General features: G+C 39.0%; 1 protein-coding gene across 14 annotated transcripts in view; it reads left to right on the top strand.

The window, feature by feature from the left end:
- Positions 1-18,140, top strand: part of SLMAP (sarcolemma associated protein) — a 160,126-nt gene that overhangs the window by 118,364 nt on the left and 23,622 nt on the right. For 13 of the 14 annotated variants that reach the window (XM_014584422.2, XM_027768550.1, XM_027768555.1 and 10 more), the window contains 3 exons: positions 4,776-4,835; positions 15,333-15,413; positions 15,681-15,740. In XM_014584422.2, the coding sequence (XP_014439908.1) occupies positions 4,776-4,835; positions 15,333-15,413; positions 15,681-15,740 (201 nt within the window). Of the gene's footprint in view, positions 1-4,775; positions 4,836-15,169; positions 15,194-15,332; positions 15,414-15,680; positions 15,741-18,140 lie in introns of those variants that run through there. The other variant, XM_014584421.2, reaches the window with a different exon arrangement.

Genomic DNA, 18,140 nt, shown 5'->3' with positions numbered 1-18,140 from the left:
TCCCCCCAAAAGAATAGCCACACTGCAATTCCTTCTCCATTCTCCTCTCAGGAGTTTAGACACTCATGCACATGTGTCTGGCATGATTTTCAAGCTGCCAGATCTGGGACTTGAACCATGGTCAGTTTTGTGGGAGTTAAGTGCCTTAACCACTATTCCACCAGCTGGCCCCAAATTTTCACGTTTTAAAGATTTGTTTTTCTAAAATAGTTTACTGATGACAAATAATAGAAAGCACTTGATGTGGTTCCCTACTCACAATAGATTATGTCTCCATTATAGAAAAATTCTGAGGGTAAAAAGAAAAAAAAAATTTTAAGTGAAAGAAAAACTCTGAGGGTAAGCTATGTGTTGCTGGTTTTTAAATTTATTTTTTCTTATAGTTGTTTGTCCCGTCTAGGATATATGGAGGGTTGTGTGTGTGTTATTTCCCCAGTCAGTCTGCTTTCTAATAGTTCAACCAGATTGTCTCCCACTTTCACTATACAGACACTACTCTATACGGATAGATTTATGCCAACAGTATTTTGATATATGGATCATTCTTTAAAAGATATATATATATACATAGTAGAGACTTTTGCCTTAGGGCACATGTGCCAGCCGGGGAGAGAGAGACACGGAGACAATGAGAGGGAAAGTGAGAAATCACCCCGAGGGGGGGCTGGCCATACCATAATCCTTTCTCCTCTTCTCTCCTCCCAGGATCTTGGGTAAGCATACACACATACCCAGGATGATTTTCAAGCTAGTGGGACTCAAACCACAGTCAGCTGTGTGGGAGTCCAGTGACATAACCACTATGCCATCTACTGGTCCCTCTTCTAAAGTACATTTCCTCCATGAGAGACAGTGACATTTAGAAAGATACCCTCTATGTGGTCTTTATTCTGCAGTCTACCCACAGTGTCAGTCAGCCAAAATCATAGACAAGTGCACACACATGTGCAAGGAGACCTAGGGTTGCAATCCCTCGACCTTCCTGTACGGCCGCGCATCAGGGAGCAGTGTCAGCACTGTGCCACTGCACCGCACGGAGTCTCCGTGTTCTTGAAGCTGGTCTGTCTCATTTCATTTTCCGTCTATTCCTGAGTTCTAAATCCTGCCCCCTCTTTGTTCTTCCTTCTTCTTATGTTTTAGTACAAACTACTCCTGGCACTATTTTTTATGAAAGGATAGAATATCTTCCATAGCACAAATGACTTTAACTAATTTTATTATGCTGCAGAAATCATTTATTTGTGATGTCTGGAATCAGAGAACTCTTGAAGTGAATCCAGGGGTGCATCATGGTAGAACTCAGCGCACTGAGGCTGGTCCATGGGGAAGTGTGCCCAGGGGCCTGCCTGGGGGCCCTGGGCATGCATGTCCCCAAGGTCTAGGTCTGGATAAAGCTGGGGGTAGGTTACTACGTAGGGACAGTGTCAAGGTCCTGTTTCTCTGTTATTCTTTCTCACTCATGGAAAGAATAAGTAAACTTTAAAAGGGGTGTATGTAGTGTTTTAAAGAAAGAAAGCCTTCTAGTGTTTCTTTTTGTTGTGTCAAGGTAGATCCCTCTTTTAAGACCAGTGGTTATCATTCATGAATGTTCTCTTTTTGAGTCTCTGAGGAGAGTAGAAGCAGAGGCTGAGATCTTAGGTCTTAACTTGTTTGATTTTATATTACCCTGGTCCTCCCAAAGCATTGAGGTCTCTGCCCCATGCTTGAGTTTCAATTTTTTTTTTTAATGATTTTTGTTTTTTCTTCTTTAATTACAAGTCACCAGTAAGTCACTAGATTTACTACTATAACCTTAAATAATGTTAATAGCTTTAATAACCTCTGTTTATCATCTAGCATACCAAAATGGTTCAAAAATGTTTTATTATATTCAATTTATTATATTATATTTATAATTCTTAGTTTTTAGGATGAAGAGAGAATTCATAATTTTTCCAAGTTCAGTCTCTTTAAAAATTTTTTTAACCACTAGAGTTATAAAAGTGAATAAAACAAAGACTTTGCCTTCGTGAAGTTACATTCTTTTGAGGAAACAGAAACTAGTAATATGGTAGGTAGTGATAAGTCTACTGAAAGAAAATGAAAGAATATAAGGGAATTGGGAGCAACAAAGGTAGCTCATGGCTGAACAGAGATGGACGAAGCTATGTAAGTTATGTATGTATTTGGGGAAAATGTGTGGAATAGAAACCTTGTAAAAACCCAAGACTGACAATGGAGTTTTAGAACAACATAAATGTTTTAGAGGTTTTTGCCTTAGGGTGCTTGTGCTTGCCAAAGAGAGAGAGGCAGTGAAAGAGAAAGTTGAGAAATCACCTCCCTCCCCACAGGGGATGGCCACACCGCAATCCCTTTCCCTTCACTCTCTTGCTGGGATCTTGGGCATGCGTGCCTATATGAGTTTCAAGCCACCGGTTCTAAGACTTGGACCACAGTTGGCCATGTAGGGGTCCAGTGATATAACTGCTATGCCATCTGCTGGCCCCCCGTAAATGCCTTTTTAAAATAAAAAGGCACATAGTAAATATCTTGGGCTTTGCAAGCTATAAGAGTTCTGTTCTGACTACTGAGCTCTGCCATTGTAGGGGAAAGCAGCTGTAGATAGTATGTAGATAAATGGATCTGGCTGTGTTCACATAAATCTTTTTTGGGGGGAGAGTGGAGTGGGGGATTTTTGCTGTAGGGAATGTGCACTCACCAGAGAGACAGAGACAGAAAGTAAGAAATCACCCTGGGGGATATGGCCACACCGCAGTCCTTCTTCTCCATTGGGCATGCACGCACACACACACACACACACACACACACACACACACACACACCTCTGGTCTGAGTTTGAAGCCACGGGGTCCGGGACTTTAACCTCAATAGGCCATCTGGGAGTCCAGTGACATAACCACTCACCATCTGCTGGTCCCAGAAGTGGAGATCCTTTAGGCTAGGGTACTTCAGTCATGCCTGAAAGTGGATATGAGCTTCTTACTGAACAGAAGTTTGGAAAGATAAATGAAGGTTTGTACCCTGAATGAGAATGCTGGTCACCAGGCTTACAGTCTCCAGAAAACAACTAGTGCTCTTTACTGCAGAGAAAATGAAACTGACATTTAACTCCCAACAAACTGCCACCGTGTGGCTAACGTGTAGCAAGCTCTGCACTTGCACCTAAAATTGTGTCAGGTTTTTTGTTTTGTTTTTAGTTTTTGCTATAGGGCATAGGTGCTCTATAATCTGTTACTTTTGACTTTTTGTTTTTAAGAGGACAGGGACAAGGAGTGCTATATATTGCAAAGAGCCTATAAAAAATTAAAATTATGAAAAGGAGCAGTGGGCTTTGATAGAGAAGAGGTTGTAATGATTGGGGTGCAGTTTCAGAAGTTAGTGGTGGAATGGACAACATTGAAGAGTGAAAAAAATAGAAAACCAGGCCAGCAGGTGGCATGGTGAAGGCACTGGATCCCACATGGCTGGACTCCACGGTTTGAGTCCCAGAGTGCCATACATGTGCTCGTATGCCCAAAATTCCAAGAAGAGCATGAAGGAGGAGGGACTGTGATGTGGCCATCCTGCCTGGGGGTTGATTTCTTAGTTTCCCTCTTTCTCTGGCAAGTGCATGCACCCTATAGAACAGGGAGGGGAAGCAACCTCTGTCACATACTGCAGAGAGTAAGTTGAAGGTGAGCAGATGGCCTGGAGGTGAAGGCCCCTGGATCCCACGCGGCCTGCTACAAGGTGCAAGTCCTAGACCTGGCAACTTGAAAAACGCACGGGACACATACATGTGCATGCCCAAAATCTGGAGAGATAGAGAAAGAATTGTAGTATGTCTATCCCACGGGAGATTTTACCACACTTTCCTTCTCTCTCTCTGTCTCTGTCTCTGTCTCTCTGTCTCTGTCTCTCTCTGTCTCAGGCAAATGCACATAGCTTATATTATAAAAAAAAGAGTAAATTGAAGGAGATCAGCTGATACAGAATGAAGGAGAGATGTGTAATAGATTTTTTATCTTCCTCAGTAAAATGTATAAATGACTTTTTTTCTTAAAGAATTATTTCATTTATTTTAAATTTGACCAGCGAGGGACAGGGTGTGAGAGAGAGAGAGACAGACAGACAGACAGAAAGTGAGAAAGCAAACTGCCCAGTCTGAGGCTTGAACCACAGTTAGGCCATGTGGGAGTCCAGTGCATTTAACCACCATGGTACCTGCCAGCCCCAAAATGACTTTAAATAAATTATAAAGAAATTACATTACACATTCAGAGAACCCTTCATTTAAAAAAAAAAAAAAAACTTTTTTTTTTCTTTTTAGTCATTAGCTCTTCTAAAATGACGTGTTTTGCTGAAGTTATATAGGTACCACTGCAGAGTTGTATCATCAGGGAAAAGTAAATTATCTATAACATAGTTTTTATTACTTAAACGGTCTTCTCAGAATTCCTTTATTTCAACGTAATATGGTTGATTTAAATGTCATTTGTATATCATTTGTTTCTTCTGAGTCCGTTATAAAAAGGGCTAGATTTTATAAATAAAGTAAAACCTAATGAAAATAAAAGTTAAATTGTCTCCCTCCCCCCTGTTGCCTGCATTAACCTGTTTGCTCTGTCAGTCCGCGCTCTCTCAGTTCCCCTTCCAGGTTCAAGTTTTTGTTCAAGCTTGGTCATAGGAGTGATGTTATCATCTTTAAATTTGGGCATGGAATGTGCTACACTGTCCCGCTCAGGGAAACGCTGCTTGCTTTGGACCTGGGTAATCACATTTATTTTCTTTGGCAGAGAAGCTGATCGTCGAGGGGCATCTAACCAAAGCGGTAGAAGAAACAAAGCTTTCTAAAGGTTTGTTTTCTGCTTTTTCTTTGGTTTTTAAAAGCTCATTTGGACAAATGGAGGTTAGTGTACATTGTCAAGGTCAAAGTATTTTAATCATCAGTTTTTTATAGTTCACAAAATGGTAATCCAGCCACAGTATCAGATAGTACATAAAATAGTCGGACTTCTCTTAGAAGAACAGTATTCTAATTGGAAACTTTCATTTAAAAGGGGTATATATGTGTGCTTTTGAAAGTTAATGTTGAGTATAGGTTTCTTTAGGTGTTAAAGATTCATTGTAGTCTCTCTGGCTCCTCACCAGCATTATTTTCAGCTTCGATCTTAAAATTTTAATCAAACACAATGTAAATCTTTTATAATGCAATTTAAGTGGAAAACGTGGAGTTTCATTTGCAGAGTTATTGTACCTTTAAAATTACTTATGATATTTTTCTTAATATTTGGCATTTCAATTTGATTTAAATCAAATAAAATCTTATGTGTTATAGTGAATGGTCCAGTAATTGACTAGTTTGCTATGTTAATTTTTTTCTCTTACAATTGTCAGACTTAGAGAAAAAGAGAGTTTTAAAGCATCATATTGTCAATTCACTTTTATTCTTAGGGAATTAGGCAAATAAATTGGTGGAATGAATTCATTATCATAGTGTAACTTTAATCAGATTATATTGTGTGAAAGTTAAAGCTAGATTTACAGTACTTTTGGACAACTAAAACAATGAGTGATCAAAATTTAATACTTAATTTTAGTACTTCTGTTTGATTAAAATAACCGGACTCTTTGGCTTTTTAAAATACTTGAAATGATGGCGTAGTTTCAGACATCTGATGGCTTCCATTCTGAATTTTGTGCATGCCATATTTGGGGAAAGAATGCATAGAATTTACATCACTAATATTGTTCTGGCAAACAGGCATTGAGTTTCAGAACAGTGAACTATTTTTAGTACATATGGCCATTTTTTTCACCTTATTAAAGTGAGATGAGAACAGACTTTAAAATAGCTTTTACTTCATCACCTAAGCACCTATTCAGATCAGTTGGTTGAGTAGCCAGCACGTGAAGTGTAAGTAGAACCTTAGGAGAAAAAAAAAATCAATTTTTCCTCAAAGAAAAGTTATCTTGCTACCTTAATACTGCCATTTAAAGCATGCTGAACTAGAATATATTTGCTTGTAGTGTTATTATTGAAAAAGACTGAGACAACCAGTATGACTGACTTCCTTAAAAAGGAAGACTATAAAATACAAGAGGGCTTCAAAAAGCTCATAGAAAGTCTGTATTATGAAAAAATATGCATCGATTTAAAAAAGTTTTGTACCAAAGCAGACTTGTACTTTCACTCAATTATCCATGAACTTTTTGTAGTATCCTCACATATAGGGATTTCTTTCTTTCTTTCTTTCTTTCCGTTTTTTAAAAGAGATTTTTGCTATAGGGCTTGTTTGTTTGCCTGCTGGAGAGACAGAGAGAGATGGAGAGAGAGAAAATGAGAAATCACCCCCAAGAGGGGATGGCCACACCACAACCTCTTCTCTGTTCTCTTGGGATTTGAGGCCCCCCCCCCACACACACACACACACACACACTTATGCTCAGTTTGAGTTTCAAGCTGCCAGGTCTGGGACTCAAAGTGCAGTTGGCCTTGTGGGATTGCAGCCACCTAACCACCACGCCACCTGCTGGCCCTGCAGGGAAAGTTTTAAAGAACATATTTTTTGATCCAACAGTTCCACTTCTGGATTGTTTGTTTTTTTCCCCAATTCTGGGTTTTTATCTTAAGAGACAAATTGGATAAATGTGCTACGTTGTTTTTTTTGGTTTTGTTTTGTTTTGTTTTTTTGTTTGTTTGTTGTTTTTTTTTTGCTACATTGTTTTAAAAGCAACAAGAGGGAAACCAGCAGTTAGCGTAATGGCTATGTCGCTGGATTCCCATGTAGTCGACCGCAGTTCGCGCAGTTCGCATCCTGGACCCAGTGGCTTAGAACTCACGCTGGGCGTGTGTGCGTGCGTTCCCGAGAGGAGAGTGGAGGAGAAGGGATTGTGGCGTGACCATCCCCCCTGGAGGGTGATTTCTCGCTTTCTGTCTCTCTGTCTCTGTCTGTCTGGCAAGCGCACGCACCCTATAGCAAAAACCTCTCCAAAAAAAAATAAAAGAAGAATACTACTCAGAGACTTTTTTTTTTTTTAAAGAGATTTTTGCTATAGGGCACATGTGCTCACAGGAGAGACAAGAGAGAGACAGAAAGCAAGAAATCATCCCCCAGGGGGGATGGCCACACCACAATCCCTTTTCCTCCATTCTCCTCTTGAGACTTTGGGCACACATGCACCTGGCATGAGTTTCAAGCTGCCGAGTCTGAGATTTGAACCGCTGTCAACTACATGGGAGTCCAGTGACATAACTGTTACACTATCTGTTGGTCCCAATAATACTAATACATTAGTATTATTATTAGGATTTTTCTATCTGTAGCGATCACTTTACTAGTATCACTAGTATCATTTTCATAGTTAACATGCAAAGATACATTTATTCTTATAACAAAATATAATAGATGACTGAAATAACATATCTTAAAATGGTCCAAATCTAATGAGCATTTTATTTTGGATTTGACTAAATTTTTTGTTTTTAATGGTTTCATTAGTGATGCTTTTGGTGGAATTTTCTTTTTTTCATTGAACTATATCAGTTGCTAGAAATTGCTAATTACCAGTTATTAGCAATCTTAGCATTTCCTTTAGAAGTTCCCTTAATGCAGAATGTCATCATAAATTGCTTATGCTTTCTGTTTAAACCCTACCTTGACTTGTAGTCTTTAAATGTCTACCATAGCTTTGAGAGTAGAAGTAGAAATAATGATAGATAATTTTACTACTAACTGGCTATATACCCTCAGGTAACTTACTTTAGCTCTATAAACCTCAGTTTTCTCATTCATAAAATAGATGGACAAGATTTAACTTGCAGGATTGTTGTGAGAATTTAATGAAATATAAAACTAGAAATACTAGTTTCATCTTCAACAAATGCTAATACTTTCTCCTTCTTGATCCTTAACTTTGCTTTCTTTCCAAGTAATGATGCCAGTGGCGTAGGGAATGACCTGTGGTCAGTAAGGTTTTTTTGACCCATCCACAATCATATTTACTCAAAGATACAGTAAAAGAGTCACCTTGTTGTAGGCATCCCAGTTTGCGAACACTTTTAGTATTGGTGTTAGTAGCTATCCTTTCTTTTTTTTTTCTTTATGTTTTTGATATGTAACTTAATGAATAAGTACTACAAAGAAAAGCAATCAGTAATGACTTTAATATTAGCCAGTTGGGAGCTGCAAGTGGGGCGCTGAAGAATAAAGTAGTATTCTGGGAAGACCAGCAGATGGCATGATGGTATGTCACTGGATTCCCATGTAGTCACCTGCGGTTTGAGTCCTGGACCCAGTGGCTTAAAACTCACCCTACGTGCGTGTGCTTGTGTGCGTGCATCCTCAAGATCTCAAGAGGAGAATGGAAGAGAAGATATTTTCAACATAGCCATCTCCTCTGGGGGTAATTTCTTTCTTTCTGTCTGTCTCTCAGGTTTGCACATAGATCCTATTCAAAAATTTCTCTTAAAAAGAAAAAGATAGTGCCCTGGCATTTATCTGCTATGTCCTGTGTTTCATTCTTGAATAGATTTGGTTTGTCTCCAATACATACTGGCTGTAGTATCAGGAGAGAGCAGTAACAGACCATGACAGGACTTGTTAAAATTTTGCTTTTTTATCCAAAGTAGACATATGCCTTCAATCTTTCTTTTTTTTTTCTTATTTTTTTAAACAATTATCTTACTTAACTTTATTTATTTATATATTAATTTATTTTAATTTGGCCAGAGAGGGTCAGCGTGAGGGAGAGAGAGAGCCACCAGGTCCGGGACTCGAACCTCATTTGGCCATGTGGCAGTTCAACGACCTTAACCACCACACCACCTGCCAGTTCCCATCTTTCTTATTTTTATTTTTTTGAGCACCTACTATGTACTAGGCACTGTTCTATGCATTAAGAATATAGCAGTTAATGAAACAGCCAAAACTCTTTATTCTCTTAGAGCTTCCATTCTAGTGAGGTCTTGGTGAACAATTTGGCTCCACCTTTTAGACAACTTTACCTTTCCAGCTAATGTTCTAATTACAGAGTAAAAATTCCTTCTAACCCAGAAGAATACTTTTGAAAATATATTCCTCTTGCTTTACTTCATATGTAAAGCCAAAAATAACCAAAAATGTTAAAATCAGGGAATAGTTATCTTCTTGTTTTCTTTTTTGTTTCTCCAGTGTAGAGATTATGTGTATTATACTGTTTCATTTGACACTGTAACTTTGTGATCAAAACGAGAACATTCAGAAATGTCTGAGTATAGAACACTGTGAATGCAACAAAAGTCACAGATTAGATTCCCACAGCCATTGTCAGTCAGTGGCTTTACTTATACTCTCACAGTAGTTGACCTAATTACAAATGTCACTGAGAAAAGGAAAAGATTTCTTGCAATTCATCTATTTCACAAATTAAGCCAAGAATTATATGTGATCTTAGATGGAATAGCCTTAACAAGTTGTATTTTAGTATTGTAGTGATTATTTTAACAGTAATGATTTTAGGTGTATTTTTTTATTTCTTTCCAAATAGAAAATTATCTCTTAATTCAGCTTATTATAAAAAATATATACTCCCATACAAAAATGTCAATGTATAACTATGTGAAGTTAGGAAGTTAATGTAAAGTTAGGAAGCTAATGTTTCCCACCTGTAGAAATAACCATCGATGCCTCTTTTTAGATCCATCGAACTGCCATTCCCACAGGGGGTGATTTCTCATTTTCTCTCTCTCTGTCTCTCTGGTGAGCACACACACACTATTTCAAAAACCTTTTTAAAAAAATTACTTTCAATCTATAGGGGTCATATTATATGTACTGCCTCTTTTTTCTTTTTTTTTTTTTTAACGTTACCAAGAGGGTGTGTGCACTTGCCGAAGAGAGAAAAAAAGTGGGACACATCCCCCATGCGGGATGGTCCCACAACAATCCTGTCTCCTCCATTTCTCCCTTCTTTCAGGATTTTGGGCACATATACACACATGCCTGGTGTGTTTTTCAGACTCTCCAGTCCAGGGCTCTTAACTGCACATTCAGCAATGTAGAATTCAGGCAAGGTGGTAAAGGTGCTAGACTCCCACGTGTCTGACCATGGTTCAAGTCCTGGACCTGGCAGGTTGCTTTCTCTTGCTCCCTCTCTAGTGACCAACCACATGTACCTGTAGCAAACTGAAGAATAATGATAGCAATAAATAAAATTAAATAATTCTTAATAGCAAACAAACAAAAAGATTCATATTGTCAGAAAAAATACACATGGATAAAATTATTTAAAAAGGCATAGACTTAGTGAATTTATAATCTCCCTACAGAAATAAGATATGTGGGGAACCAGCAGTTAGCAGAACTTACTTTTTTGAGCACCTACTATGTACTAGGCACTGTTCTATGCATTAAGAATATAGCAGTTAATGAAACAGCCAAAACTCTTTATTCTCTTAGAGCTTCCATTCTAGTGAGGTCTTGGTGAACAATTTGGCTCCACCTTTTAGACAACTTTACCTTTCCAGCTAATGTTCTAATTACAGAGTAAAAATTCCTTCTAACCCAGAAGAATACTTTTGAAAATATATTCCTCTTGCTTTACTTCATATGTAAAGCCAAAAATAACCAAAAATGTTAAAATCAGGGAATAGTTATCTTCTTGTTTTCTTTTTTGTTTCTCCAGTGTAGAGATTATGTGTATTATACTGTTTCATTTGACACTGTAACTTTGTGATCAAAACGAGAACATTCAGAAATGTCTGAGTATAGAACACTGTGAATGCAACAAAAGTCACAGATTAGATTCCCACAGCCATTGTCAGTCAGTGGCTTTACTTATACTCTCACAGTAGTTGACCTAATTACAAATGTCACTGAGAAAAGGAAAAGATTTCTTGCAATTCATCTATTTCACAAATTAAGCCAAGAATTATATGTGATCTTAGATGGAATAGCCTTAACAAGTTGTATTTTAGTATTGTAGTGATTATTTTAACAGTAATGATTTTAGGTGTATTTTTTTATTTCTTTCCAAATAGAAAATTATCTCTTAATTCAGCTTATTATAAAAAATATATACTCCCATACAAAAATGTCAATGTATAACTATGTGAAGTTAGGAAGTTAATGTAAAGTTAGGAAGCTAATGTTTCCCACCTGTAGAAATAACCATCGATGCCTCTTTTTAGATCCATCGAACTGCCATTCCCACAGGGGGTGATTTCTCATTTTCTCTCTCTCTGTCTCTCTGGTGAGCACACACACACTATTTCAAAAACCTTTTTAAAAAAATTACTTTCAATCTATAGGGGTCATATTATATGTACTGCCTCTTTTTTCTTTTTTTTTTTTTTTAACGTTACCAAGAGGGTGTGTGCACTTGCCGAAGAGAGAAAAAAAGTGGGACACATCCCCCATGCGGGATGGTCCCACAACAATCCTGTCTCCTCCATTTCTCCCTTCTTTCAGGATTTTGGGCACATATACACACATGCCTGGTGTGTTTTTCAGACTCTCCAGTCCAGGGCTCTTAACTGCACATTCAGCAATGTAGAATTCAGGCAAGGTGGTAAAGGTGCTAGACTCCCACGTGTCTGACCATGGTTCAAGTCCTGGACCTGGCAGGTTGCTTTCTCTTGCTCCCTCTCTAGTGACCAACCACATGTACCTGTAGCAAACTGAAGAATAATGATAGCAATAAATAAAATTAAATAATTCTTAATAGCAAACAAACAAAAAGATTCATATTGTCAGAAAAAATACACATGGATAAAATTATTTAAAAAGGCATAGACTTAGTGAATTTATAATCTCCCTACAGAAATAAGATATGTGGGGAACCAGCAGTTAGCAGAACCAGCAGTTAGCGTAATGGCTGTGTCGCTGGACTCCCACGTAGTCGACCACGGTTCACGTCCCATACCCGGTGGCTTAAACTCATGCTGGGCGCGTGTGCGTGCGTGCCCAAGATTCCGAGAGGAGAATGGAGGAGAAGGGATTGCGGTGTGGCCATTCCCCCCTGCGGGGTGATTTCGTGCTTTCTGTCTCTTTGTCTCTGTCTGTCTTTCTGGTAAGCGCATGTGCCCTATAGCAAAAACCTCTCAAAAAAAAAAAAGAAAGAAAGAAAGAAAGAAAAGAAAAGAAATAAGATAATAAGATATGTGTGCACACCAGAAGGATAAAGCAGAGCTTGACGGCCAGGTGGTGGTACAGTGGTGATGCAGCTGGACTCATACAAGAAAGGTACTGGGTTCATGTCCTAGGATCTCTCTGAACACACCGGGAGAGACCCTGCTGTGGGGCCTGTCCCCATCTGTCCGTATGTCTCTTTCTCTGCATTGGAAAAGCAAACTTTAAAAAGAGAGAGCCTAATTAATTGGAAAAAGAAGACACAAAGAAGATGTAATAAAAGGAGCAGCAGGGACCAGTAGATGGTGTGATGGTTCCGTTACTGGACTCCTACTTGGTCAACTGCTGTTCAAGTCCCAAACCCAGTGGCTTAAAACTCACATAGGGTGCATGTGCATGTGTGCCCAAAATCCCAAGAGGAAAATGGAGGAGAAAGGATTGCAGTGTGGCCACCCCCACTGGGGGTTAATTTCTTACTTTCTGACTCTCTGTCTCCATGGTGAATACACATGCCCTATAGAAAAAAATCTCTCTGAAACAAAAAAAGGAGTGGCATACTGGAGAAATGAAAGCTTCCTTAGAGATGATGAGACTTGAGTTGTATCTTTTTTAAAAATTTTACTTAATTTCATTTATTATCATCATTATTATTTGTTTCTAATTTGACCAGAAAGAGACAGAGATGCAGAAAGAGAGAGGAGACCGAGAAACCAAACCACCAGGGCCAGGACTTGAACTATGGTCGCCCATATGGGAGTCCGGCACCTTTAACCACCATGCCACCTGCTGGCCTCAAGGGCTTAAATTGTATCTAACTGAACAAATAGGTCAAGAAGAGAGAATAGCTGTTGAGGTTAGGAATGTATCTACTCATATATCTACTCAAGCAACACTCGTAGGCCCTAATGAGCTGGCATGCACTCCCTTTATAACAAAGCTGGCCCCACTGAAGCAGAGCCATGGGAATTAATGCAGAGACTAGTTCATGGCTAAACTCTATGATATAATCTTGGCTGAGGCCTGTGAAGAATGGATTTTGGTCAGAAAAACTACCCTCTTTGTAAATGTTGTCCTAAAGAATGGATGGGGCCAGCAGGTGGCATAGTGGTTAAGGTGCTGGACTCCCATATAGCTGACTGTGGTTCAAGGTCTGAACCCAGCGGCTTGAAAAATCATGCTGCGCACGTGTGTGTGTATGGGGGGGGGGTGTATCCAAGATCCCAGGACAAGAATGGAGGAGAAGGGATTGGAAGGGATTGTGGCAAGGCCTTCCTCCCCGGGGGATGATTTCTCATTTTCCCTCTTTCTCTCTCTGGTAAGCACACATGCCCTATGACAAAAACAAAAGCTAGATTAAAATCTCATGGAATTAACACTGTCTAACTAAAAAAAAAAATATAGAGACACATGCCATTATAGATGAGAATCTGGGACTTAATTAATTACCGTTAGACTTATAATTAGGCTTTACTTGAAATTAGGCCTAAGGTGCTTTCACTGAACAAGCAGAACATCTCTTGCAAACAATTTCAAAGTTTTTTCTTAGTATGATTCAGGTACAGTTACTTCTTTCTCCTTTCTCCTTTCTTCTTCTTCTTCCTCTTCCTCTTCTTCCTCTTCCTCTTCTTCCTCTTCCTCCCCCTCTTGCTTCTTCCTCTTGCTTCTTCTTCTTCTTCAAGATTGTTTTAGGGCACGTACACTTCCAGGAGAGACAGAGAGAGACAGAATGCAAGAAAGTAAGAAATCTCCCCACAGTGAAGATAGCCACGTCACAATCCCTTCTCTTTTTTTCTTCTCTCTCTTTTTTTTTTTTTGGCCATAGGGTGTGTGTACTTGCCAGAGAGAGAGATGGACAAACAGAAAATGAGAGAAAAAATGAGAAATCATCCCCCAAGGGGGATAGCCACATCACAATCCCTTCTCCTCCATTCTCCTCTCAGGATTTTGTGCATGCACACACACAAGCCCAGTGTGAATTTCAAGCCACCAGGTCCAGGACTCAAACTGTGGTCAGCCATATGGAAATCCAGCTACGTAACCATTATGCCACCTTCTGGTCCCCAGTTACATTTTCTTTAGAGATTAAAGACTGTTAATTGTCTTATTTTAGTAGCACTTTTGTAATAAATAATTGTGATTTTGATTTTTTTTCTTTTTTTTTCCCTCTTTTTTTGGCCATAGGGTGCATGCAATTACCAGAGATAGAGACAGACAAAGTAAGAGAGAAAATGAGATATCATCCCCCAAGGGGGATAGCCATATCACTATCCGTTCTCCTCCATCCTCTTCTTGTGATTTTGGGTACGCATACACATGGGCCTGGCGTGATTTTCTAACCACTGGTTCTGGGACTTGAACCATGGATGGCCATGTAGGAGTCCAGCACCTTGACCGCTACGCCACCTGCCGGTACCAATAATTGTGATTTTTTTTCTTTTTAGGAGAGATTTTTGCTGTAGGGCACGTGTGCTCACCAGGCAGACAGAAAGTGAGAACACCCCACAGCGAGGTGGCCATGCCACAGTCCCTTCTCCTCCATTCTCTCCTTGAGATTTTGGGTACACATGCACATGTACCTGGCTTGAGTTTCAAGCCTCCAGGTCCAGGACTGGAACCGTGGTCAGCCATGTGGAAGTTCAGCACCTTAACCGCCATGCCACTTACTGGCCCCTAATGTGTGTGTGTGTGTTTTAAAGCATTTTATGGTATAAATACAAGGGTATTTCAAAATGTTCATGGACAGTGGAATTAAAGCATGAGTTTTTTAATTATTTGAAATATATGCATACTTTTGCCAGTATACGCATTTGTATGACTTTTTTGAAGACCCCTTCATATTATTAAGGCAACCTTCTGGTAAGTGTTTATGCAGTAGAGCCTTTTCCTTTCATCCTCTTCATACAAAGTCCACATTGTTCTTGGAATTTTGCTATATTTGTCGCAGATCTCTGAATACTTCAGCAAAGCTTGCGTCATTTTTGTTTCCAGTTGGCAAGTGAACAGAAAGCCCCAGCTCTCTGCACAAAAGACATAATCCAAATTATTATTTAATGTGAGCTACGTGTAGTAACCAGCATTCCATTTTGGGCTGAAGTGGTGAAGAAGTAAGAGATTCAGTGACCTCAGTTAATTTTAAAAGTACTTTGTATACCAGTAGATTTTGACATTCTTAACCTGAAGCCATATAATTGCTATAAGATACTTCATTGTAACGAGATTTTACTTGTTTGTTTTTCTTGGTAGAAAACCAGGCAAGAGCAAAGGAATCTGATTTATCAGATACTTTGAGTCCAAGCAAGGAGAAAAGCAGTGACGACACTACAGGTGAGTTTTAACCTAATGTTTACAAACCTGCAAATGTTATAGGTAGTTTAGGTATATAGGTTAATGTGGGTGGAAGTTTGTGGTTAGGGGGAACTGCAGTGCTTCCATTTACCAAGTCACAGCCCTGAATCTTGGAATTTTTTTAAACCACTTTTAACTATCCAAATACAGTTGTTTAATAAATTCAGTTATTTATTTTGATAATGATAACTTGCTGATAGATCTGAGTACTGTCACTAATTATCTTTTTTTCTCTCCACTCTGTAGACGCCCAAATGGATGACCAAGACCTAAACGAACCTCTTGCTAAAGTGGCTCTATTAAAAGGTATTTTAACCTGATTTTAACATATTTTAAATCAGGGTATCTGATTCATCCTTTGCCACAAAATCTGTTCCATGTGTTATATGAAGTTATAAGTTTTAGTTAAAAGATCACAGTAAGTTTATAAAGTAACAGAAACTAAAATTTAAAGTATTGGAGTGGAGCTAGTGCTCTAAATAAACATATTTAAATGGTAGAATAATTTAGATTCATCAAAATTATGAAAAACAAAGCAGTAGAATATGAAATACAGCTTTTTTTGTGTTGTTTATTGTCACTCTGATGTCTCTACCAGGAACTTATTAGTGCATTATAACACGATTAGGATAAAGTGAAAATCTTAACTTTCTGGAAAGAATCGCCTGTTTACTCTTGTATCATCTTGTGGCCATTGTAAATTTTCTCCTCATTTTTCAGTAAATATCCCCACATTCCTCTGCTGTTCTTATAGACATTTCGAGCTAAAAAATTTTCGATAGGACTAAAATAACCAACAGAGTAATGAACTCTGCTCATCTCACCTCTTAAGTAGGAAGTACATTTGTTTCTTAATAATTACTTGTTTAGGATGAAGTAGGCAGGAAATAAATGATCATTTTTTTGAAGTAGAATGCCTGGGGTTGACATTTTGACAAATCTGTGATTGTCAGCATTTCACTGTTGTTACTTTACTTTATTGTACACAAGAAAAGCTGACTTGTAAATTCAGCCAAGGACTGAACATGTTAGTGATAGTAGACTGTCACCAGGCAGCTCTCTGGGATCAGAGCAACAACAGCCCCTATGGAAATTTCTCTTTTGTAGAAGTGTTTATCGTCCTGGCTGGGCTATTAGGGTCTGTCAGTACAGACCCTGAGCTTTGGGTGTTTAAGGTAGGAGGCCTTAATTTCACCCTGCATCACCTTGCTATGTCATGGAGATGAGGAAAGATTACCAAGAGTCTCTCAGAGATCTTTAGTCTAGACATCCTGATTTTCTCTTTTCATCTCCATGGAAACTGAGATCACATGATTTTTTGAGCCACCTTTGGTCAAATTCCACAACCAGGGGAGTTCCTGGTTTTTGAGGCAGGCAGCCAGTTGCCAATGTGTGCTAAAGTGTGATCATTGTTTTCTGCACTCTTGGGGTTGTAATCGTACCCCTGGGTGACCTTTGGTGTTGATAGTACATGGGCTTTTTTCTGTGTCATAATAATAAATATAGGTTAATGTTTATACAGTTCAGAAATCTTATGGTCTCAAAAACACAATGCCATTATTGGATAAAATGTTACTGATACTGAAAAAATGTTGAAGCCTTTTGAGAACATGGAGAAACAAGAAGGGTGGTGACTAAGTAACGAATGTCCCCCATACAGCAGTATCTGTTCTTGTGAACCTCTTACCATAGAAACCTTCTAAAAATATTTTCAGTAGCCAAACTCTGATTGATTTATAAGTAGCATTGATGATCATGTTCATTGTTTTCAAATATTATTATTCGTACTTTTCTGATTTTGTCTGTCTGATGCAGATTTGATTTTTTCTCCCATCGTCTACCACAGTGTCAGATATCCAGTAAAACGCAAATGTTTGAGGAATGAATTGGACTTCTTTTTTTTTTTTTTCTGTAAGGGCACATACATGCGCTTTCCAGAAAGACAGAAAGTGGGAAATCACCTCCCATGGGGGATGGCCACGCCTCAGTCCCTTCTCCATTCTCCCCTTGGGATTTTGGGCAGGCACGCACACATGACCAGCATGAGTTTTAAGCCAGGACTCTAACCGCAGTCAACTACTTGGGAGTCCAGCGATATAACCATTATGCCATCTGCAGGTCCCTATAACAGAACTCTTTCATCAAAGTTATAAAGCTGCAGGAGCATTGGGAAAGTAACACACTAGTTCTGAGGCCAAGAGTCAAAACATTCCAGTTCAATCTCAGCCTTGCCCTTTCTTTGTAGAAGTCCTTGGGAAATTCCTTGATCGCCTCTGTGCTTTAGGTTTTTGGTGTTGTTTGGAATATTTTGGGGTTTTGTTTTTGTTTTTCATTTATAAATTCAGGAGAAATTAACTTCATAGGATTACTGTGAATGAATGGCTAAGATCAAAAAAGTGAACGACAGGTAGTGAAAAGGGACCTCTCTTACACTGTTAGTAGGAATGTAAGTTAGTCCCTCCTCTGTGGAAAACAATATGGAGGTTTCTCCAAAACCTACAAATACCTGCAGATGGCATTGCGGTCACATTGCCAGACTCCCACATGGTTGTCCTCGGTTCTAGACCTGGACCCAGCAACTTGAAAATCACTCTGGGTGCATATTGTGTGCACCCAAAGTCCCAGGAGGAGTATGGAGAAAGGACTGCGGCATGGCCATCTCCCTCAGAGGGTGATTTCTCATTTTACCTCTCAGTGTCTCTTTCC

This window comes from Tupaia chinensis, unplaced genomic scaffold (genome assembly GCF_000334495.1).
Source record: "Tupaia chinensis unplaced genomic scaffold, TupChi_1.0 Scaffold146828_1, whole genome shotgun sequence".
Classification (NCBI taxonomy): domain Eukaryota; kingdom Metazoa; phylum Chordata; class Mammalia; order Scandentia; family Tupaiidae; genus Tupaia; species Tupaia belangeri.
This window is presented reverse-complemented; position numbering and strand designations above follow the sequence as displayed.